This window comes from Phacochoerus africanus, chromosome 11 (assembly GCF_016906955.1).
Source record: "Phacochoerus africanus isolate WHEZ1 chromosome 11, ROS_Pafr_v1, whole genome shotgun sequence".
NCBI lineage: Eukaryota > Metazoa > Chordata > Mammalia > Artiodactyla > Suidae > Phacochoerus > Phacochoerus africanus.
The window spans coordinates 32,432,297-32,458,090 of record NC_062554.1 but is presented as its reverse complement, the minus strand read 5'-3'; the positions used below and the strand labels follow the sequence as shown (position 1 = coordinate 32,458,090).

Here is a 25,794-nt window from a genome sequence, read left to right as displayed (position 1 = left end):
AATTTACATAATTTTCACAATAACCTATGAAGGAGACTTATTATTTTCCTCATTTCACAGATGAGGCAACTAAGCACAGAAAGGTTATAACTAGCTCAAAGTCATACAGCAAGTAATGGCAGAATTCAGAATCCAGGCAATCTGACTGCCCAGCCCAAATTCTTTACTACTATGTTATTATGCCTCTCAGTACAGAGAATTTACATAATCTTTCCTCAAAGGTGCATTCCTACCTTTTGCCTCTGCAGTTCATCCCAGGGCCAGGCTCAGAGCCATATCATGCTTCACATGGCTGGACTGCTCTCCTTTCTAGTTGCTGAAACACCATCAGTTCTACAGAAGCCAGACAAAATCCTTCCTAGGCCTAGATCACAGTAATCACTTCCATCTCTGAATTCATGTAACAATCACTGTCTATAGACACACTCTTACAGATTACCTTGTCTCCTAGGTTTATAGGGAGTGTGTTTTCCCAAAGTAAATAGTACAGTGCCTTGCACAGAATTGGTACTCAAAAAGAATTGCTGATTGGTTAAGAGAGGGTCCCCAGATTGTAGCAGTCTATGTGGTAGGCAGCAAAGCTGGTAGCAAGTGGACATTTTAGTTCTTGATTTTATGTTTTTCACATGATTTTCAAAAAAAAAAAAATCTATGGATATTATGAACATATCTGGAAAGTATTCATTCAATAAACATTTAATGCGCCAAAGCATTATATTAAGCATCAGAAATAAAATAGGGAGTTCCTGTCATGGCTCAATAGAAACGAATCTGACTAGCATCCCTAAGGACGCAGGTTCCATCCCTGGCCTTGCTCAGTGGGTTAAGGATTCAGCATTGCCATGAGCGGTGCAGACGTGGTTCGGATCTGGCGTTGCTGTGGCTGTGGCATAGGTCAGCAGCTATAGCTCCGATTCAACCCCTAGCCTGGGAACCTCCATATGCTACAGGAGGGCCCTAAAAAGAAAAAACAAACAAACAAAAAAAAAAAAACAACCCAAAACTCTCTCTCCTGAGCTGTGTTTGCCAGCTGCCTTTCAGATACAGCCACAGGTTCAAATCTAAGGCTGTCATTCTTATCCCTACAACTTAGAAACACATATTCCAAATGTGCCCTTTTATCAAGGTCTCAACATTTCTAACAGGCTCTCCACCATCACCTTTGGAATACAGGTCAATAAGTTTTCCATTAAAAAAAAATCTAAGTTATATATTCAAAGGATGAAGGTAATATAGGAACAGTACTAAAACCACCCAACACTTTACTCGCTTTGCTAACTTGATAATAATATCAGGGCAACCTTCTTTGTTTATATGTAGCTCTTGTATTAGCTGTGGGGGCAGCTCCAACTTTAATTTATTATGTGACAAAAGAGTTTACAATTATGTTCAGATTTTTTTTTTTGTCTTTTTTGGGGGGCCACACCTGAGGCATGTGGAGGTTCCCAGGCTAGGGGTCGAATTGGAGCTATAGCCACTGGCCATGGCCACAACAACACCAGCCATGTCTGCGACCTATACCACAGCTCACAGTAATGCCAGATCCCTAACCCACTGAGCGAGGCCAGGGATCGAGCCTGCATCCTCATGGATGCTAGTCAGATTCATTTCTGCTGAGCCATGATGGGAACTCCTAGAATATCATTTTTTTTTTAATTGAGGATTTTAAGTGGGACAAATGAAGCAAAGGAATTGTTATGCTTTTCACAGCCTCAGAGATGTAAATCTTTGCAATGAAGAAATGTAACCAAATGAAAGCTTGAATTCATTTTTAAAGTTAATGATATTAATGACCAGTGGTTAGAGATTTTATTTAGTTTTCTGCAACAGTTGCAATCCAGAATTAATTCACTTCTAAAATAAAATACATAGAAAACTTGAAGACTCACTCAAATCTTAATGCAACAAACATGAACTAGTAGATTTTTAGTTCTTTGTAACTTTCTGTAAAAATTCTATTCCTGTATTGTATAGATTATGTTAGGGATGATTTTTGATTCCTGTGTATTCCAGAAAAATTTAAAGAAAGGCATCTTGGTATTTGTTTTCTTTTGCTTTAAGCAAGTTCCTTACATTTTACCTGAATTAGCTTTCAAAGTAAATGTTTATCCATAAATCAGTATTAAAATGTAAAATTGGTGAATAAAAAATAGTAAATAGAGAAAATCTGAAAAAAAAATCATCAAGGCATTTCCCCGACACCGTAAGAGTGGTATAAAACATGAACATGACGCATGATAGGGTCCACAATAAAGTAAGAAAATGTCTGTTCATGGCTCTTTGTTGAAGGGTAGCACATACCAACAGAATCCTGAAAAAGATAAACCTAAATTATTTCGTATACGACTGCATTTAAATAATAATTAACATATTTTGCTCATATATTTTCTGTTAAAATGTCATGAAACGTATCAAATCCTTGACAATAAGTTGGCAGTTAACTAATTTTATTTTATTTATTTTTTTAATTTTTTTGTCTTTTTGCTATTTCTTTGGGCCGCTTCCACGGCATATGGAGGTTCCCAGGCTAAGGGTCAAATCCGAGCGGTAGCCCCCGGCCTACGCCAGAGCCACAGCAACGCAGGATCCGAGCCGCGTCTGCAACCTACACCACAGCTCACGGCAACGCCGGATCATTAACCCACTGAGCAAGGGCAGGGACCGAACCCGCAACCTCATGGTTCCTAGTCGGATTCGTTAACCACTGCGCCACGACGGGAACTCCCAGTTAACTAATTTTAAAATATTTGTGGAGAGCACAGTCTATTATGCTAAAAATACATATCTACTATACAAACATGCATAATACTTGACCTTAAGGAATTTATAGTCCAAAGGAAAGCCTATCTTTAAAAAAATGCTAATATTACAAAAATTTGTTTTGCATTTTTCTTCTGTCTTTGCTTTTTTGAGAACATAGTCTTTACATACTACGTGGGCTGGAACTGTGTTTCTTTTATTTCTCACTGGGCCTTAGCCCAGCACAGTAGCCGATACGCAGCAGATATTCAATAAATATTTGTTAAGTAACTGAAGGCAGATATCTAGAAACTGTTTCATATGTGTTAATTTTTTTTGTGATACTAAAATTCAAGTATCAGAGTCTGTGATATAAAGACATTTTTTGTCATTCTTTCCTATTTGCCCTATAAATTATGGTTTGACAATCTAAAGAACTGTGTTCTACTTCATCTGAGCCACAGATTTAGCTTTAAAATAAGAAAGAACCAGTATTAGATATGGATAATAAGAAGAATCCAGGGGAAAACGTTTACACTGTTCTCCAAATAAAAGCATACATGATCAACTTTTAATTTTAATAGAAAACTAGTTAGTTAACTATATTCTGTTAACGTAATATATGTATTATATATATAATATACAGAATAAAGATATTTTGTTAACTATATTATATAATGTAATATATATAATATATACATATATTATATAGAATATATGTATATACATATATTCTGCTAACTGTACCTCTCTGAGGCCTAACATCATCCAAGTTGCTGACTCCATTTATAACAATCTTCTTAATAACAAGTAATTAAATTGATTGGTTGCAAGATTCCCCTCCACACTTACATATGCTGTAACTTTAAAGACAGAAGAGGTAATTTGTATTTTCTTGGTTTGAGGATTCTTTCGAACACTAAAATAGGGTGGGAAGGGAACAAGAATTGGTTAAAGTCAGATTGAAGTATAAACAGCTGTAAGTGATAAAAGCATGCTAAACTAAAGAATTAAACAACCTAAACATAAATGCCGGTTCTGCCACAGATTTGTTATTTTACTTTAGGCAACATTAACCTTTCTGAACTGCAATTGTCTCATGTGTAAACTAGACATGATATAGGTACCTTTAGAATTATATGAGAATTAAGTGGAGTAATATACATGAAAATTATTTGTTAAGTTATATATTACTAAATCATATTAACATCATTTACTCTCATAGCTCTCTTTCAGTTACTTTCCCCATAAAAGATTACCTGTGGCGGTGTATAGTGAGGAAGTCAACTGAGGACTGAGGAAATAGACTAATACATAAGCTATAAACATATATAGGGGGTTCCCGTCGTGGCTCAGTGGTTAACGAATCTGACTAGGAACCATGAGGTTGCGGGTTCGATCCCTGGCCTCGCTCAGTGGGTTAAGGATCCGGTATTGCCATGAGCTGTGGTGTAGGTTTCAGATGCGGCTCGTATCCTGATTTGCTGTGGCTCTGGCATAGGGCAGTGGCTATAGCTCCAATAAGACCCCTAGCCTGGGAACTTCCATATGACCTAGAAAAGACAAAACAAACAAACAAAACAACAACAACAACAAAAACATATATAGTTAATATATAAATACATATACATTATATTTATAATGCTTTACAACTTGCAAAATACCTTGATATACTTTACCTCCATAAAGATCACACAACTCAGTGAGGGAGGCATTATTTTGTTAATTTTATTTTATTTATTTCATTTTATTATTTTTGGGGGGGTCTTTTTGTCTTTTTTTTTTTTCTTTAGGGCTGCACTGGCAGCATATGGAGGTTCCCAGGCTATGGGTCCAATCAGAGCTGCAGCAGCTGGCCTATGCCACAGCCACAGCAATGTGGGATCCGAGCCATGTCTGCGACCTACACCACAGCTCACGGCAAAGCTGGATCCTTAACCCACTGAGCAAGGCCAGGGATCGAACCTGCATCCTCATGGATGCCACTGAGGCTCAGCAGGAACTCCTATTTTGCTAATTTTCTAGACTAGAGAAGTTAAATGAGATATTTAAGATGTCCAATGCAAAGTTGTATTTCTGGGAACAGAATTTAGGTGATACAGAATCCAGTTTTCTTTCCCTACATCTCACCTGTTTATTCTACATCCACTCTATAAATTTACATGCATCAAAGGTATTGTTCATGTGTTACATGTGTAGGTTAAATATAAAGGAAGTTATCCCTTTTCTTCACTTTTTCAGGTGAAAGTATTGCTCTCCCTCCACTACGACATAAAGTAATGGGGAGAAAGAGAGGAGAAGGAAGAAGGGGAACTCTGTGGAAGGGTGTACGTGTATGTATGTTTGAGCTGGTGCACCTCTTGGAAATGGCCAGACCTAAGCCATTTCAGTGTTTGGAGTTAAAGATTCTTAGGTGGTTTTCATCTCTAAAACATTTCATTCAGATTTAAATCTAGGAATAATGCAGTTGATCCATATATTTCTATGACATGAGTTGAGGTCATTGTCTTTCATTTCTATAATGCTTAAGATAACACAGTTTTAAAGTTGGAGACCACATTTACAACTTCATACTTAGGAATTCCTATTGTGGCTCAGTGGGTTAGGGACCTGATGTTGTCTCTGTGAAGATGTGGGTTTGATCCCTGGCCTGGCTCAGTGGGTTAAGGATCCATTGTTGCTGTAAGCTGTGGCATAGGCAGCAGCTGTAGCTCTGATTCGACCCCTAGCCCTGGAACTTCTATATGCTACAGGAGTAGTCATCAAAAGAAAGGAAAAAATTTTTATTTACCCAAGGGATGACTAGAACCACTACATATAAAATGTATGTGTATGCCTATGTATGATCACCCAGGTCAAAATATAGAACATATCTATGGTTATATCTAATTTTAAATCTTGATCTGGAGGTGGTTATATGGGTATAAACATATACAAAAATTCACCAATCTATATGTACACTATAATTTGCTTGGTTTACTGTATGTAAATTACTCCTCAGTTAAAAAAAATCTAAGAGTTCCATCATGGCTCAGTGGGTTAAGGATCCAGTTCTGTCATGGCTGTGGCTCTGGTTGCAGCTGTGGTGCAGGCTTGGTCCTTGGCCTGGGGAACTTCTTCATGCCATGGGCATGGTCAAAAAAAAAAAAAAAAAACTAAAAAAAAATGAACCTTGTAAAAGTTTGTGCTTATCAAATAAATTTAAAGGAAAATTTAGCATTTGAAACTTCATATAGTAATCACTTAACACATATCACTTAACACACCAAACACCATAAGTGTGTTATTTAAAAAAGAAACTATCATCTGTACATTAGAAATTGGTTCCTAATAGAAATAAATCATATTATTCAATTTTATTACCTCTGATCCTGTATTACTGTTACTTTATTTTTTATTTCACTTTATTTTTTGTCTTTTTAGGGCTGCACCTGTGGCATATGGAAGTTTCCAGGCTAAGAGTTGAATCTGAGCCACAGCTGCTGGCCTACACCACAGCAATGCCAGATCCAAGCCATGTCTGTGAGCTACACCATGGCTTACACCAATGCCGGATCCTTAACCCACTGAGTGAGGCCAAGGATTGAACCTGCAGCCCCATGGTTCATTTCCATTGAGCCATGACAGAAACTCCTACTGTTACTTTAAAATATCTCTAAAACGTTTTATCTGATTTTTTTATAGTCAAGCAAAGTAGTATAATATCACCTGTCCTATATCTCCTAAGAGAAAAAGAAAAGCAAATGTAAAGTGATATTCAATTTGTGCCCTAGGGTGTTCTACTAATAATTGCATTTTATCAGAGTTTTGGCAGTCACTAAGTCGCTCTCTAGGTAACCACGGTTTTTAAGGATGCTAGAACATAATTTCTACATAGTTCTTTTTTAAAGTATGATTATATTAGTGGTTTAGAAATAAAATATAATGGTTTCTTAATATCATTTGTGCTAATTTCTGAGGATGGATCCCATATTTACTCTAAAGATCATGGTATGCAGGCCATTCTAGGTAACTCTTCTCATTTTAAGAAAAAAGGGTCCCACTGCTTAATTAGCATCTGAAGGCTATGATCTAAGATTTTCAGTTCAAAAAGAAAATCTGAGGTGGATGTGTAGTTTGGGGAACCTCTCCAAAAACTTTGACAAGAGTGTGTGTTTAATGTTTAAAGTAGGAATGAAACAGGCACCATTAGTAACTATAGAATTATTTCTGAAAAGACATCTTTGAAATGTAATGAAACATTTGCTCTCCAGGAAAATGGTTCTGACGTATATTGCCTATGTGATTTAAAGGAATCATAATCCTTGAAAATAAGGCATTTTCCAAAACATTTAAAAGCTGTATTTTATAGGACTTGTAACAATGAAAGAGGGAAAAAATATCTTAAGAATGTTTTTACCCTTTTGTTTGAGCCAGAGACCCCTGGCTCAATGTTTCCTCAGTATCTACAAACATAAGAGATGGAATTCGCTAGAATGAACTAATGACAACGTTTATCTACAAGTGCAGGTTTGATATTGGAAGGTAGCTACTGCATGTATAATTAGAAAGATAGCAGATGTTTTTCTAAAGTATATAAAAACACCCCAAATTCAAGTAAAGGATAGGAAAAAATATCCTGCTTGGTTAAGTTAGCTTGTACTGATGACTGAATTGGATATATGGCTCAGAACTCTGAGAAATTACTACGATAGTTCAAGTTCCACCTGTGTTTCCTCTACTTATATACACCTTGATTACTGCTATGCTGAACCATCCTACATCTCTACCTTAACCAAACGACACAGCATCTGACCCAAATCAGCACGATTAACATTAGAGAAGCGACATAAAGTGCATATGATAAGCAAACCAACATAGTTCTTAAGGGATGCTGAGATCATTTAATCCATTCAATTGCTTTGTGTTGGCACCTAAGCCATTTCAAATATTTATTCTAATCCTAATTTTTTACTCAAGTCACTTTAAGAAGACAGTTTCATATCCTTTCCTCATTCAGCAAAGAAATTCACAAGCATGTTTAAACTTGGATTATTGAGAGAAATATTTAGTGGTTCTCAAAAGAACAGTAATGCTGTGGAGTTCTCTTCGTGACTCAGCAGTTAATGAACCCAACTGGGATCCATGAGGACGTGAGTTTGGTCCCTGGCCTCACTCAGTAGGTTAAGGATCCGGCGTTGCGGTGAGCTGTGGTGTAGGTCGCAGGCAGGGGGCTTGGATCCTGCATTGCTGGGGCTGTGTTCTAGGCTGGCAGCAACAGCTCTGATTCAGGCCCTAGCCTGGAAACTTCCACATGCTGCAGGTGCGGCCCTGAAAAGCAAAGCAAAACAAAACAATAAAACAACAACAAAACAACAGTAATACTGTGACTGGACTGGTCTCCTTCCTAGTCTCCCCTAGAATGACAGACTTGTGATGCATTGCCCCTGAACTGGGAACAGACTGCACTCCTCTTTGCTGGCCCTTGTGAACTCCATTCCCTCAGGACGTCCCTGACCGCTCACACCTGCACTGACAATTTCTTCTTTTGAACTTCTGGGGGTTTCATCATAGTATAAAGAGCTGTAAAAATCTGCCTATAAACTGAATATCTGATTATATAAAAATATTTACTTACAAAATATTTAAACAATTACTTTACTATTATTTATGCTACTATGTTAACTTGCTGTAATTTCTTTAAGGTCAAAGACTGCCTGATTCCTCCTCTTGCCCTCTTCAGGGCTTGCAGAGTTCTGTGCCCAAGACTATTAATGCTTGCTGGTTGCCTGCTGAAGTGATTCCATGCACACAATTCCTATTTTTTCTGTAAGATGTCATGAATTTTGGCTACTCATTTTATAATCATTTTATAATTTGAGTCATACCTTTTCTAAGCACCCAAAAAGTATAGAAGAGAATCACAAGTGATAATCCATAATAGATGCAGACTATTGCCTTTGGAATGGATAAGCAGTGAGATCCTGCTGTGTAGCAAGCACTGGGAACTTTGTCTAGTCGACTTATGATGGAGAATGATAATTTGAGAAAAAAGAATGTATACATGTATGTGTAACTGGGTCACCATGCTGTACAGTAGAAAATTGGCAGAACACTGTAAACCAGCTATAATGGAAAAAAAATAAAAATCATTATACGAGTAAGAATCCAGGCAAGGGAATAATGGCGGGGAGAAAAGGCAGTTTCTTCAATGTTTAGGTCTGAAGTTATTTCTATTTCAAACATCTCCAACAGAATCTCTTCCTCCACAGCACATGGTAGTGAGGAATTCCACAGGTTCATGTGGCTGATGAGGTACAAAACACTGGAATACACAGTGGTGTGTGCATGTGTGTGTTGTGTGTGTGTGTGTGTGTGTGTATCTAGGGTACACTGAAGAGTAAGTATATAGTGGGAGTGTTAGAAGTAGTATTTTAAGTTTTCATGAGCTGGAAATGATAAGAACAGAGTATGTCTGATGTATGTGTATGCTGTTTCTGAAATTGTTTCTATAATTTCTCTTCCAACAATCTTTATGTATTGACATAATAACTTTTTCATAAAAATCAGAGACACATTACAGAAATGTTTTTCTGTTTTTAGAACCACATCAGAAATAAACCCAATAGAATAATTAAATCCCGTAGTTTGCCGTGTACCTACACAACACACATAATGGATATGAGAATTGAGATGCTGAGGATAAGTAAAGTTTCAGTCAAGAATCTGATGAAGAGTCCCTGCTGTGGCACAGTGGGTTAAAGATCTGACTACAGCGTCTTGGGTTGCTTGTGGCAGTGCAGATTGGATCCCTGGCCCCAGACAGTGGGTTAAGGGTCCAGGCATTACTGCAGCTATGGCATAGGCTGCAGCTGTGGCTTGGATTTGATCCCTGGCTTGGGAACTTCCATATGCTGTGGGTGCAGGCAAACAAACAAACAAACAAACAAGGGTCTGAAGAGAAGCTAATTCTGTTGTTTTCGTATTAAACTAAACTCTGAGACCCTTTGCTTTCTCATGTTACTATCCCTTTTGCCTATAAAGATGATCCAGTATCTTCATCATTGAAAAACCCAACTAAAGAATGCTCACTTTAAGTAAAAGCATAAATAAAAGATTTAAAGTTTTAATCCTCATTTGATCTTCAAAAAGAAAAAAAAAAAAGCTGTAGCAGAATACCTAAAACAAGACTAGGATTAATTTTGAAAAGGTAAAGATTAACACCTAGGTGAAAATTCTTCCACCTCTTTAGAACAAAGGTAATATATATATATATATATATTTTTTTACTATTATTTATCAGTATTAGTCAAGCAACTTCAAACATCCTGGGAAATTTCGTGTTGCCTTGAGATTTAAAAGGAGGCCTGGAGGAAAAGGGAGACCTAGAAAATGCCTGTTGCTCATAAGGAACAATCTGGATGAGGAAACAAGGACAAGAAGCAGATAGGAGGACTAAGGACTAAAAGAGGGTTAGGGGAATCTAGAAATTTTATAGTCTGGAAGAGGAGGAGGAGGCTATGAGAAAGGGGTCAGGGGGTTTACTCACTTTAGTTGTTAGCAGATCCACAAAGAGATGCTAGGTAATCCCATCAGAGTTAAACAAGTAATTTGCTCTATTAACCAGAGATTTAAGTATTGTAGTAGAGCAACATTACCTCACTAGATCCTTATAGATAAGCTTTGTTGTTTCCAGATATGGACTAAGCACATCTTCAAATTGACAAAGGGCTCCACCAAGGCAAAGGTGTTTGAAAAGACAAAACAGGAACTCTTCTCTATCTGGTTGGCTGAATACTTCATATTTTTCTGAGTCTTCCACTAGCAAAACCTGTGTAAGATGATAAATTCCATCTTAATGTAACATAATTCTAGATTCTAATTGTTATGTTTTCAAAAGTTTCAATTTATATGTTTAAAAATAATTTAAGGAGTTCCCGTTGTGGCGCAGTGGTTAACGAATCCGACTAGGAACCATGAGGTTGCGGGTTCGGTCCCTGCCCTTGCTCAGTGGGTTAACGATCCGGCGTTGCCGTGAGCTGTGGTGTAGGTTGCAGACGTGGCTCGGATCCTGCATTGCTGTGGCTCTGGCGTAGGCTGGAGGCCAGAGCTCCGATTCAACCCCTAGCCTGGGAACCTCCATATGCCGCAGGAGCGGCCCAAGAAATAGCAAAAAGACAAAAAAATAATAATAATAATAATAAAAATAATTTAAGACCTATTTCAAGAACCAAGCCTGAGTCAATGGAGAAAGTGATCTGTGAGACCTGTGTTGATTTTCCCTCCATTTATTTCATAACTCAGGGAAAGGAATAAGTCTAAATCTAGGCTTTCCCTTCTTCTGCTTTACTTCTTGCCCAAGTGTATATTTTTAGTAATTGTTTTAGTGCTACTGCAATTTTAGTGCTTAGTCACCCTGAATCTCATTTGGAAACAATGGGAGTATAAATAAATGGAGAAATTTCTCCATCCCATAAAGTCCATAGTCTTTGCTTTTACGTAGAGGCTAAACACAAATGGTCATTTTCTAAGGCCTCTCATAGTGTCTGGATCACTATTTTCCTTATGCCCACAGATATTTAATTCTGAACTACTCAGGTAGCTGGAGCCTCATGATCACTTCTCCTTTTCTTGCTCTCTTCTAATATTATCACCTTACACATCACCAATCTATATGGACTCTTGCTCGCTTGAGAACTTGCTACCTTTTTCAGAAAACAAACTGGCTGGGCCTGATGTGAGGGATTTCCTTATACCATTGGGAATTACATATAATTGCTTAATTTGTTGACTGTGGTAGACTTGAACCAGCTGATGAATATATACTATAAAACATATTCATTTTATTGAATTGCTTACAACCCACCTATTTGAAAAAGAATGTGAAACAGCTAACAATAAAATATAAAGATAAAAGTAATAAGACAAGGACAGTAACCAAGATACAAAGTGGGAAGAGAAAATAAATACATGCAAGAAATTCTAGATGGAGGAAAGCTAAAAAAAAAATTGTGCTTAACATTTAAGACTACCATACAGGTAAAGGAAGGAAATAAGAGTCAGATAACAATTGCTGTATAGCAGCAAGAAATACACTTTATTAGGAAAATTGATTAAAAGCAACATTTTATTTACCCCAATCTCAAATGAAAATCATCACAAGGTCATTATATAAGAGGCATTTAAAAAATAAACTCAAAGTTCCTATTGTGGCTCAGCAAGTTAAGAACCCGACATTGTCTCCATGAGGAGGCAGGTTCGATCCTTGGCCTTGCTCAGTGGGTTAAGGATCTGGCATGGCTGTAAGCTGCAGCACAGGTCACAGATGCAGCTTGGGTCCAGTGTTGCCATAGTTGTGGCGTAGGCCTCAGCTGTAGCTCTGATTCAACCTCTGTGCATATGGGAACTTCCATATGCTGCAGGTGTGGCCGCAAAATAATAATAATAAACTCTATAGTGTTGTCTAAATATAGTTTACTTATAATGACCTGATGAAAGCTGAAGTTTTATATAATAAAAGATAGGTAAGGGGAAGTAGTCCACAGTTTATTGCTCTCTGTGTGTCATATGTGAGTCTTGCACATCTCCCCTCCCTCCTTCTCTCTCTCTCTCTCTCCAAGGAAATGACGTGATATTGAAGCTCAAGTTTGCAGTTACTTAAAGATCTGGCTTAATACAAGGGTGACAAAAGTTCTTACAGATGAACAGTTTATACATTCCTTTTGCAGGACTCATATATTAAATTGATTAGGCTGTGCAATTAAAAAATTATAATAAAAAATTTGGAGTTAATGTTAACACAATAACATTTTATGTCTGATCTTTCTCTATATTCGCATACAAATCCATTTAGTTGTGTAGCTCTCAGAGAGTAGATACGCAAGAGTTAATGAGTCCAACTTCTGAGCCGCAGTCAGGAAGGAGGTTATTATCAGTACTTCCATTACATAGTGTGCCAACAGAATCTGTGTTGCTACACAACAGGAGGGCCCTTTTTAGTTCAGGCTAAAGCTAGAAGTTATTTATATTTTTTTCAGCCAAAGAGCAAACCAAGTTAAAGCCCTCCCTGTTGCCACGGAGTGGCAAGGAACACAAGGGAAGAGCATACAGGCAACTAGCAAAAAACACCAAGTCCCAGCACTTCCTAAATAGAGATGCTATTCCTGGCAATAAATAAGACAGGCAAGCAACATGCAGTTTTGCAGAGTATTCTGTTGAAATGCAAATCCTCCTTTTAAAATGTCCATTACTGAGGCTCTCCCTGCAGAAGTGACAGTGAACTCTCTGAAATTAAGAGTAAGGGCCTTGAGACAAAGAGGTAAGTATGCCTCCACAGATTAGTGACAGAGAGAAGAGCTGAGATAGGTAAGTAGTACCCAATAGGAGGGAAACCCAAACTTAGACCAGACACTTTCTGAATATTAATTTCCAATCGTTAGTAAGGAGTAAAAATTAATAGCAGATCCCCACTGTATAGTGTTTATATCATCTTGTGTTATATATAAATATACTTCACTTAACTAAAGAGCAAACAATATATAGTCTTACTTAATTCAGTGAGTTTGGTTATTCTCAATTAGTTAATTTTATTTCCTTCTTAAACTAGGAGTTCTTTTAGGTATTGTCTTAGTGCAGATAAGACCATTCCAGAATGGTACATCAATAGCTTCCCTAGCTCATTTCCATCTGGATTTGTAATACATTAAACTTGCACATCTTCCTTTTCTCTTAATGTAGAATGATAATAATAGTAATAGTAATCAGTTGTAGTTGTTAATATTATTGGAAGCTTACTAAGTATTGGACATTGTGCAAAGCATTTTAGATGTATTATCTCACATAATTCTCATATTATTTCTAATTTATAGATAAAAAACTGAAACGGGTTAAATATGACAGTTTTTAAGTTGCACAGCTTGGATATGAACCTATGTCTATTTAGCCCTAATTTTTGACCACTTTATAATACTCTTTCTCAATAATTAAAATAATGCTAATATTTCACTTTATCAGCATTTCATAAAATGCTTTCTCAAAACATTTTCTCAACATTTTTAAGAATATGGTAGAATGGATATTTTAATCTTCATACGGCACAGATAAGATCTTGAATCTCAATATACTGAATGACTTGCCTATGGTTATTATTATTTTATAAAGAATAAACCAGAATTAGGTAAAGTTCAGTATACCTTTCACTAAAATAAAAATTAACTGAGTTAATCGAATGGCTTTTTGATCTCGGCAATGATATAAAAAGATTATTTTACTCCAGGGATGTTTTTAAATATTCATTTGCTATGTTAAGAGAAAATACTGGAGGAAAAAAGTCATCAATTAAATAGGCCAGGGTTTCTTGGCCTCAGCACTATTGACATTTTGGGCCAGATAACTTTGCTGTGGGGACTCTCCTATGCACTCTTTGATGTTTAGATATCAGTAGAACCCCCTTGAGAACTAATAAAATCCACAAATAATCAAGTCGTTAAGAAAAGTGCCACCCAAGAAGAAACCTAGTAGTGGAATGATTATTCGCTGATCCTTATTCATCGAGAGGAAGTATTTTATGGGTTTTAAGCAGGCAAAAGTTTTTGACACTAAGCATTTTCTGAAATGAAATTCTATTGTAAAAATTTTAAATTCAATACTTACTTTGCGTAACTCATCGGAAATAAGGAAGGGATCACAAAAAGAATCTAAACATTTAACAATATGGCCATTGTCTCGTACAATATCTTCATCATATAACCGATTAAAAAATGACATTGAAAGCTGTGTGCAAGGAACGTTGATAGCTTCAATTTTTTTCACTTCAGTTCCTGAATAGAGATATAAAAATTTAGTATTCTCAGTGATTTCCAAAATAAATATCACTATGCAGAATTACTAAGAAGTAACAAAATATGACATATGTTTTGAAATATTTACTATTTTTTTGGCTGCGCCATGGCATATGGAAATTCCTGGGTCAAGGATCAAACTCATGCTATAGCAACGACCCAGGCTGCTGCGATGACAACACTGGACCCTTAACCTGCTGTGCCACAAGGGAATTCCTAAGTTTTGAAATATTGAAAAGATATATTAGTTCAGGAATTTTATTATAATCTTATTTTTCAGGTTTTTTATTTCTACTAATTATTAAAAGTTTACAACAAAATTTTATCATTTCAGGCATAGATGAAGGATGTATAAATAAGAAAATGCTTGAAAAAGAAGTAGTGGGTACTTATATCAGTTTTAATGTATGTATCAGAATTGCCTATAAAAACAGAAATTGTTTCGTAAGATTGGATTTGTATTATGCTTAATGCTTTATAGTTCATATTACACACTGACATGTTTATTACACACACACAAAAAAAGGTTTTCCAAGTCAAGGTAAATTTCAAACCCTGCCCTAATCAAGTTATTACAAGTTTGGAATTAGAGAAATTTGAAATCATAATGTTCTATTTTTCTCTTGTAACTCCAGTTCTTCCCCCTTTAACACTTTCCCCTACACTGTACTCATTTCCTGAATGTGTCTTTCAGGAATGGATTGTGTGTAACTAAAGTTTCTATTAAATTATAGAAAGACATTGTATTATTGCCTCAATGAAACAATCTCTTTTAAGCATCCATTTGCACATACACCCCCTCAGATACACAGGGGTGGTGTTTTCCGTTTTTTAAAGTTCTAGGAAGATTGCCGGCCTAGATGTGGTGGTCCCTGATGTGTCCTCTTGCCAGTACATTTGCTGGATCACTGACCTGAGAAGCAGTTTAAGCTTGAGAAGAGGAATTCTGGTGATTGCACTTCCTCTCTCTGGCTGTCCACCCATAGTCCTGCTAGGACCTGTTACTCTTGTTCTGATCCTAAGCTGGGCTAGTGTGGAAGCAAGAAGCTCTAGCCTGGAGCCAAGAACTGTGTATGCCTCAGTTATTTCAAAAGCTATGCTGCTAAGTAAAGCTCCTTTTGTTTCAGAGGCAAATCCTCTGGGGGATTAAAGTGAAAAGACCATAGGAAATGATAGAGTAGATCTGGGCAATATTGGAAGACTAAAGAACAAGGGTAAAGCCAGACAATCTTTGAAGATGGGTTGGTGGCAACAGGATGGGGGACTGACACTGGGCAATATGCCATTTTAATAAATCTACCCTAGCTCCGACTTGGGGAGTGGTAGGAGGGTGTGGGTGGTGTGAGAGTGTAATTCAATTCAAACCACTTAATCTGAGATGCAGAAATAGCCCCGGCTATGGACTGAACTGTATCCTTCTGACATTGATATGTTAAAGTCCTGACCTCCAGTGTGATGATGGTATTCTGAGATGGAGTCTTTGGGAAGTAATTAGGGTTAGATGAAGTCATGGGCAGGATAAGGATGCCTTCCATATATGAATTTTGAAGGGACACAATTCAGTCCATAGCATTCTGCCCCTGGGCCCCTCAAATTTATGTTCTTCTCACATGAAAAATGCATTTATTCTATCCCAGCAGCCCCCAAAGTCTCAACTCGTTCCAGCATCAACTCTAAAGGCTAAAGCCCAAAGTCTCATCTAAATATCATCTAAATCAGATATGGGTGAGACTTGAGGTACAATTCATCCTGAGGCAAAATTCCTCTCTAGCTATGAACCTGTGAAACAAGACAAGTTACATGCTTCCAAAATACAAGGGTAAGATAGTTATAGGATAGACATTTATATTCCAAAAGGGAGAAACAGGAAAGAAGAAAGGGGTGATGGTCCCAAGCAAGCCTAAAACCTGGCAAGGCAAATTCTATTAGACTTTAAGACTCAAGAATAATCCTCTTTGGTTCAATGTTCTGCCTTGCAGAACTACTGGGGCCCCACCTCCACAGTCCTCCCCCCAAGGGGAGGGTGTTGTTGAAATGGAGAGGGTAGATCTGAATTGCCTTCTCTTTCTTCTTTTTTCTTGAAGAAAAGCACGTGGCTTGCAGTTGAATGGCTCCATGATCTGGTCCTGTAGGATCTAAAAAGTCTGATTACCATTTTGTCTCATTTTTTTCTGTCCCTTTTCGTTCAAACCAGCAGTGTCTTTGCTGGTACAATCCTATCTCTGTTTCAGGGTTTTTTTTTTTTTTTTTTTGTCTTTTTGCTATTTCTTTGGGCTGCTCCCACGGCATATGGAGGTTCCCAGGCTAGGGGTCTAATCAGAGCTGTAGCCGCGGGCCTACGCCAGAGCCACAGCAACGCGGGATTCGAGCCGCGTCTGCAACCTACACCACAGCTCACGGCAACGCCAGAGCGTTAACCCACTGAGCAAGGGCAGGGACCGAACCCGCAACCTCATGGTTCCTAGTCGGATTCGTTAACAACTGCGCCACAACAGGAACTCTTCAGGGTTCTTTTGAAATGGCTGATTAAGTCCATGAATTGCACCCATGATCTCTTTATCAAATGGTTGCTCAATGACACACTTAGTGGTCTCTTCAGAACAAGCTTCCTCATTTTCTGCAATGTGGATATTTCCAAATCTTAAAGTTGTGGTTCCTTTTTGCTTAATAATTCCTTGTTCAATTAATTTCTCTCCTTGCATATTTTACTATAACCATTCAGGAGGAATCAAGCCACTCCTTCAATACTTTGATTAGAAATCTCGTGAGCAAATATCAATTTTATCACTTGCAAGTTCTATTTTTCACAAAACACTGGAACAGAGTTCAGCCAGGTTCTCTGCCATTTTATAATGAGGACTGCCATTCCTCCAGTCTCTAATGCCATGTTCCTCACCAGAATCAACCATATTCTAGCATGAACCTCAAAACTCTTACAGATTATAGCCATTAAACAATTTCAATGCCACTTCCACATTTTTAGGTATTTGCTATCACAAAATACCATAGATTGGGCAGTTTAAACAACAGATATTTGTTTTTCCACAGTTCTGGAGGGTGGGAAGTCTAAAATCAAGATATCAGCTGGTTCATTTCCTGGTGAAGATTCTCTTCTGGGCTTGCAGGCAGCTGCCTTCTAGCTATGTCTGCACATGACAGACCCTTCTTACAAGAACGCTAATCCCATCACGGGGGCCCCTCAAGACTTTACCTATAAACCTAATTATCTCCCAAAGGCCTCATCTCCAAACACACTGGGGTTATGGTTTCAACGTAAGAATTTGGGAGGGGTCACAATCCAGTGCATAATCCATGCTGTCATGTATGAATTTGGTTAAATTACATCTCCAGCATATATAAGCTTTACAGTGCATCGCTGAGATCACAAAAGAAGTTAAGAATGTATTGTTCTTTCTCCTCAATACACTGGGTATCTCTTTTTTATCTAGTGTCCAAGCTGGTGCTTTTCTGGCACCCCTGTTAATGTGGAAGTGAAGAGGCAGGATGGTCAAGGTCTTAAATTCTAGAGCATGGATTTGAATCTCAATTCCACTCAGCCAGCTGCATAAAACTGCATAAATTACTTAGCTCATGCCTCTGACTCTTCGTTTGTGAAATAGGGATATATAGCGGTACCTCTCTCAGAGTTGTTTTGAGAATCAAAGGAGGTAAATGTACATAATGCCCTTAGCAGAGCACACAGGAAGCATCCATTACATGTCAGCCAAAAAAGGCAAAGTACTTCTAAGTGAGGGGGGCTGGGCAGCTGGCTGAGGGGATGTATTGGTACCAACAGTTGGCAACCTAGGGCATGTAGCCTAGTGATGGAGATTCCATCTTCACTCTTTTTAAAACTGGTACACTTGCTAGAATGTCTTTTATTTTAAAAAGTGATTTTTAGTGCTTATAAAGGCCCTCAGAGGAAAATTAGAGAGACGACAGCTGATGTATGAGAAAAAGCAGAAGAAAAGCAAGTAGGAGGAGATAAAAACCAGCTAATGTGAGAGTACAAGCAATCTTCTAGAAACTTCTGATTCTGAAATGGAGCACTACCTCTTCTGCCTTATTTCTCAGAGTACTTCTAATTGACTCTGTCAGGCACATGTGGAATTTTAGAACCTCTTTTTGCAAAGCCTTTTTCAAAAATTAGAAAAAAGTCAGTGCTGTTTTATGACATATGTACCAAAATCGGGGAAGGTGGAACACTTATTTCAACGAACTATATTTTTTCTAAATGAGTTTACTGAAGTTATTGTAAACATGTTTTGTAAACACTGTGACACCTGACTCTAATTATTTCCTTTTGAAGATTTTTGAACTTGTAAATAAATTTGCTCAGATATTCAGCCTAACCTTGTAAGTAGTCTAAAGAGCACACTGTACCAGCTTTTTGTTCTATAATTTTTGCTTTAGTCAAAATCGATAAATATGATGTACTAGGTCTAATATGCTGAACTATCTGTAAACTTGTTTTTGACTAATATTTTATGACAAGTTATTTTTGTGTAAGGCTACCAGAGTTCCATGAAAATGCAGTCTAAGAATTTACCAAAACACCTCCATCTAATTTACATTTTTGTGAGCACACATCCTCATTACCAACCAGATTCTCCTTCTGGTTGGGATGATCTATTCCATTGTTACAAGGCCTCAACCTAAATTTTAAAATACAGTGTTTATGTTTCTATTTTAAAGATAGTCTTCTAGGAGTTCCTGTTGTGGCACAACAGAAACGAAACAGAGTAAGAACCATGAGGTTGAGGGTTCGATCCCTGACCTCCTTCAGTGGGTTAAGGATCTGGTGTTGCCGTGAGCTGTGGTGTAGGCCAGCAGCTATAGTTTTGATTCCACCCCTAGCTTGGGAACCTTCATATGCCGCAGGTGCGGCCCTAAAAAGCAACAAAAAAAGTCTTTTATTAACTCTTTTATTCTTTGAGAGTTGAGATATTTGAGTGTTGTTAAGTGTTGAAGTACTTGGGTAATTTTCTTTAAAGATTTCTAGCTGGGTTTCAATGTACTATGAAAATATTATCTATATAGAGTGCTGCTTTTGAGAATTTAAGACTCTTTATGATTTAATATGTCGTCATTTTTAAGAATGTTCCAAGGTGGCTGCTTTCCCTGTAAGAAATCCATTCCCCTGTCACAACTGAGATTTTGCCCAAGGATCCTCACATCAATGGAATCTCACCTGACCCTTTCCTTCTGAGTAGAACTGATCACTCCCCTCTTTTTTGGTCCTGTTACTACATTAAAACCTGTGATATATTATTGCACAGTTTTAAAAACCTATCAATGAGGAGTTCCCACTGTGGCTCAGCGGGTAAGAATCCAACTAGTATCCGCGAGGATGTGACTAGTGTCTATGAGGATTCGGGTTTGATCCCTGGCCTTTCTCAGGGGGTTAAGTATCCGGTGTTGCCATGAGCTGTGGTGTAGGTCACAGATGTGGCTCAGATCTGGCGTTGCCATGGCTGTGGTGTAGGCCAGCAGCTGCAGCTCTGATTTGACTCCTAGCCTGGGAACTTCTATATGCCGCAGGTGCAGCCCTAAAAAGAAAAAAAAAAAAAAAAAGACAAATAAAAATATATCAATGAGTTCCTTGAGTAAAGGTTTTTTTATCTTATTCACCTTAATGTTCTCTGCATCTGGCAGAATCCATGAAAGGTACACAACAAATACTTTCCAGACAAATGTAAAGAGAGAAAAATTGCTCTTATGTGCTAAGCCAGGATAGCAGCAATGGACTTCTGCGAGAAAGATCAGAGCAGGCCTGGCACAGCTGATGACTTTTGACCTTGATTCTATCAAACAAGTCATTATTAACAATTTTTATTTTAAAAATGAAAATTCTTGAAGTAAAATTTTGTTATAATAGTAAAAGAGTAATCTGAAGAAAAACCAAATAAATTTTGTTTACCTAATGTAATCCACTGTCCAGAAGAATCTGAAAGTAACTTCAAATTGGGAATAACATTTGAGTCTTTGAAAAAAGCCTAAAATACAAATTTGAGGAAAACAAGTTAGATACATTATTACAAAGAATAACAAGAATTAACTTCTAACATAACTATAGTAAAATCTCATTTAATTCAAATTGGGGAAGGATAATTTTAAATTGGAAAAATGTCTAAGTGATAAATATTTCATAAAGAAATGAAGCTTTGTTACCTACAGGGTAGAAAAGTATGAACAGTACTATTATGTTCAATTAGGTATCTTTGGGACTTAACAAATAAAAAGTAATGATTTACAGTGAAAAGTAGGAGGTTATATATATATATGAGAATTGTATTTTCTTTCAACCTTGTTTTTCCAGTTAATTGACTTAGTAACCATTGCTCCCCCTCTCCCCAACTAAATCTAAATCTAAATGTTATTGTCAACCTATCTCTACCCAAGAAGCACACATAGAAAAAGTTATAAACTTGACTTCTTAATAAATGAAAAATTTCTACATGGCAAAAGAAAGAAAAGTAGCCACAAGTTTTACTTCCAGGCATCAGTAGCTAACAATGTCCGAAAAGGTATGAAGAAAAACTTATTAAAAGTTCCTCAGGCCCACATAATTTTCAGGAGATGTAGAGAATCAGGCTAAGTGTTGGGCCCTGGGAATAATACAAAAATCATATATAGAACTGCACTGTTGAGGAAACTGTCACTTTTGCTACAGCCCTATCAAGCACTAAAAAAGCTACCATCTTCTCATCAAGATCACTACAGTGCTAGGACTGCCCTGCCTGAAAGCTGGATGCCTCTGCCACCAGCTCTGCCATTAAAATTCAGGATTCAGTGTGCACGTCTTAAGTGGCTCACTTTGAAAAACTAGTTTTGCACTGATAAGTCAGATTGGTAACCCTAGATTCCAGGTCTGTGCTCTGAGTGCAAAAGAGGCAAGTGTTACACAGTGAAGGAAACCATCAAGAAAATGAAAGGGCAACCTATTGAAAGGAAGAAGATATTTTCAAATTATATATCCAATAAGGGGTTACTATCCAAAATACATAATGAACAAACGACATAATGAACTCACACAACTCAGTAACAAAAAAAAAAAAAAATCTAACAATCGGAGTTCCCATCGTGGCTCAGTGGTTAGCGAATCCGATTAGGAACCAAGAGGTTGCAGGTTCTGTCTCTAGCCTTGCTCAGTGGGTTAAAGGATCCGGCGTTGCTGTGAGCTGTGGTGTAGGTTGCAGACGCGGCTTGGATCCTGCATTGCTGTGGCTCTGGCGTAGGCCGGCGGCTGCGGCTCCGATTCGACCCCTAGCCTGGGAACCTTCACATGCCGCAGGAGAAGCCCAAGAAATGGCAAAAAGACAAAAAAAAAAAAAAAAAATCTAACAATCTTATTTAAAATGGGCACAGAATCTACACATATGGTCAATAAGCACATTAAAAGATATTCAACACTAATCATCAGGGAAATGCAAAGTAAAACCACAATGAGGTATCACTTTACACCTGTTAAAATAGCTATCATCAAAAAGACAAAAATAGCAAGTATTGACAAGGATGTGAAGAAAAGGGAACCCCTGTGCACTGTTGGTGGGAATGTGAACTGGTGCATACATTATAGAAAACAGTATGGAGGTTCCTAAAATAATTAAAAATAGAACTACCATATTATTTAGCAATTCCAGTTCTGAGTATTCAGCCAAAGAAGGTGAAAACTAATTCAAAAAGCTGTATGCATCCCTATGTTCACTGCAGCATTTTTTTTACCATAGCCAAGATATGGAAACAACCTAGATGTCCACAGACAGACGAATGGATAAAGAAGTTGTGTTACATATATATAATGGAATACTACTCAATCATATAAAAGAATGAAATCTTGCCATTTGTGAAAACATGGATGGTATTATGGCTATTATGTCAAATGAAATAAGTCAGGAAGAGAAAGACAAATATTCTATGGTTTCACTTATATGCGGAATCTAAAAAAACAAAATTAACAAACAAAATGAAATCAAACAAATAGATACAGAGAATACACTGGTTGTTGCCAGAGGGGAGATGGGTTGGGGAGTGGATGAAATGGGTGAAGGGAGTTAAGAGGTACAAACTTCCAGTTATAAAATAAGTAAGTCATGGGTATGTAATGGACAGCATGGTGACAATTATTAATAATGCTGTAAGGCATTTTGAAAGTTGCTAAGAGAATAAATCTTAAAAGCTCTCATCATAAGAAAAAAATGTAACTTTGTAACATGACAGATGGTAACTAGACTTACTGTGGTGATCATTTCACAGTATATGCTAACACCCGAAACTAATATAATATCATATGTCAATTATACCTAAAAAAAGACAAGGGTTTTGGGTTCCACTTTGGACTTCCTAAAAATGAGTAGTGGAAATCACAAGTATATTCAAAAGGTGTTGGGGAGTAAGAAAATATAATGATGTTCATAATCAGCAGTAAAAGAAAAGAAAAACAATAGATTGGGAGGAAATATTTGCAATATGATTCACATGGTGATGGGGGAGAGGGAGGCTAACATCCCCAATGGCTAAAATAATGCCCAATATTTATAAGAAGAACTTGACAACATGATTTCAATGTAGCCAAAGGATACCAAATAGCCAACAAACATATGAAAAGATGCTCATCTTTAAGAGGAGTGAGAGAGAGAAAAATAAAAACCAGAAGACATCATTTTCACCAATTTCACTGGCAAATTTTTAAAAGACTAGTAACTTTTGGTAAGAGTACCAGAAAATATGCAGTCTTACAAATCACTGGTAGAAGTGTGAATCTTTACAATCTTTTGGGGGTAAGTATTGGATATTATCTTGAACATTAAAAACATGTATACCTTGGAGTTCCTGCTGTGGCTCAGCAGGTTAAGAACCAACTAGTATTCATAAGGATGCAGGTTCAATTCCCCACCTCAATCAGTGGGTTAAGTACCCAGTGTTGTCACAAGCTGCAGTATAGGTAGCAGCTGAAGCTCCAATTCAGTCCCTAACCTGGGAACTTCCATGTGCTGCAGGTGTAGCCCTAAAATAAAATGTGTAACTTATGATCCAACAAATTCCACTTTGGGGAATGTATTATACAAAAATGAAATCACTAGTACGTAAGATTTATGCGTAGGGAATTTTTAATAGTATTGCTTGTGATGTCAAAACCTGGAAATTTCAATGCCCATCAACAGAATGGTTGAATAATATGGCTGAATAATAATGATTTTAAAAATGATTGAATATACTACATCTATACTGAATGATACAGTTACTGAAAAGAAAGTATTAGAATAGAATGTAAGCTCCATAACCTTGTTTTTCTTATTCACTGCTATATCCCCATTTACTGTACTGACTTTGAAGGAAAGCCATAAGTATTCTGAGTAAAAAGAGTAGTTTAAGAGTAATATACATTAAAAAAACAAGACAAGATAAAGCCTCTATTTTCACAAACATAAAGACAAGTACGGAAGAATATATATCAAACCATTCACAATAGTTAACTAAGTGTAGGCTTGTCGGAAGAAAGGGGTTGAGGGGGTTGGATTAGTTTGGGATATTAGTTTGGGATATTGAAAGATTGTTTGGGATTTGAATCTGTGAATTGTTCTCTGTTGTTCAGATTATTGCAATAAGTATTTCTCTTATTTTGACACTCTCTTTTCCTAAATAGCTTCTTGAAAGAGGAGTCTATCGTTTCACTTCTCTACCAGTTTTTCCTTCTGCATTGGCTCCTGCTCCCATATATTTGACATCCTAATTCTAAAAATCAAATGAACACAGTCCCCAACTTCAGAGTTTATAGACTAGAAGGGAAGATATTAACATGCCATGAGTGTTATAAAGTGCAGGGTGCTATTATTGAAGTACATAATAGACAGACCTACTCTAATGATTTTTGGCATTTAGGTTTAGATCTAAAATGTGAGTAGGAGTCAGCTGGGCAAATGCTTATCAGCTGATTCCCCTTCCTCCCCCCAAAGGCCTGATTTATAGCATTTGCTGATTTTCAGAGTGGATTTCAAGTTGCCAATAGTTTAACAACCAGCAAAGATTCCTGAAAATTTAGCAGTTAGGCTGTCTTGGGCTGGTTCCAGCACAACACTGGAAAGACTGTTTCTTAACACGGAGAAAACGGCAAATTTAAATTTGTAAGGTGAGAAAGAAGGGGACATCCCATTGAAGAAAAGTAGTTTGGCCCAGTGAGATCAGAGTGGATGGGTTGATGGTCTGATGAGGTCGGGGAATTAAACTCGACCTTGTAGTTTAAGTCAAAATTTTTTATCTTAATCTAAGACTGATCTACATTAAGCTGTATTTTTGAGGTAAGGGCAGTTGGAAGACACTGGAGGATTCAAGCAGAGGAAAGATGTGATTAGAGTTGTATTTTTAAAAGCTCATTCCTGCTGCAGTGTGGAAAATGAATTGAGGGGCTGTAAAGAGACTGGTTAGGAGGGGATGGTACTGCTGTAATCCAGGAAGTTCACATCAGTCAAAATGATAGCAAGTGGGGGGAGGGAAAGAAGTGGACAGATTCAATGAATATTTAGAAGAAAAGGACCAAGAGAGGAGGAATTATGACTCCTGAAATATTTGCATGAAAAGCCAGGCAGAATGAATGTCGTTTAATGAGAGGCAACAGTGAAGAAGACAAAGTGTGTGGGTGAAGATCAGTACATTTGACAAGTATTTGTGAATGTCTACATTATGCTGGATACGACAAAGTCCCTGCTCCTGTGGTGTTTACATTCTAATGTTGGAAGTTAAAGGTAAATACTTGACAGCTATCATATATGCCCAATGACAAAAAAATATTTTCCCCCAAAATTATTCCTCAGTCTTTCTTCTTTTAGGGAAGGTGCCTTATAATTTTAAAAAGTCAAACTAAAGAGTGTTTGTTCAACTATTTTAATTTATATAATACACACTTTGTGTAAAGACATATTCTGGAATTAATCTCAATCAATACTGTTTTTGAATATTTTAGGTTTCCTGAAAGAATCAGTAAAAGGGAAAATTTAATTCACATTTAGAAATTATTCCTGGGGGATATCCATCTACAATTACATTTTAAATGTCATTATAAATGGAAGTAGATTAAGTGGCCTAAAGTGAATTGGCCTGGAGGCAATGGAAATAAATCTTCGTAAAGGTCCTTCAAATAAAGCAATAATTGTTACGTTATTTAAATCACAATTATACATAGCCAATATCTGATGGATTAAAAAAACACAAACCCTGCCCTAGTGTGTGTAAATGGTAT

The 25,794-nt window shown here is 37.2% G+C and overlaps 1 protein-coding gene across 5 annotated transcripts in view; it reads right to left on the bottom strand.

Moving 5' to 3' along the window:
* Positions 1-1,642: 1,642 nt before the first annotated feature.
* CFAP300 (cilia and flagella associated protein 300) overlaps positions 1,643-25,794 on the bottom strand; it is a 41,661-nt gene continuing 17,509 nt past the window's right edge. For 3 of the 5 annotated variants that reach the window (XM_047753744.1, XM_047753741.1, XM_047753742.1), the window contains exons 3-7: positions 20,479-20,554; positions 14,371-14,537; positions 10,377-10,549; positions 3,592-3,658; positions 1,787-2,311 (exon numbers count right to left, since the gene is read on the bottom strand). In XM_047753744.1, the coding sequence (XP_047609700.1) occupies positions 2,183-2,311; positions 3,592-3,658; positions 10,377-10,549; positions 14,371-14,537; positions 20,479-20,554 (612 nt within the window). In that variant the 3' untranslated portion in view covers positions 1,787-2,182. Of the gene's footprint in view, positions 2,312-3,486; positions 3,659-10,376; positions 10,550-14,370; positions 14,538-20,478; positions 20,555-25,794 lie in introns of all 5 variants that reach the window. The other 2 variants (XM_047753740.1, XM_047753743.1) reach the window with 2 other exon arrangements.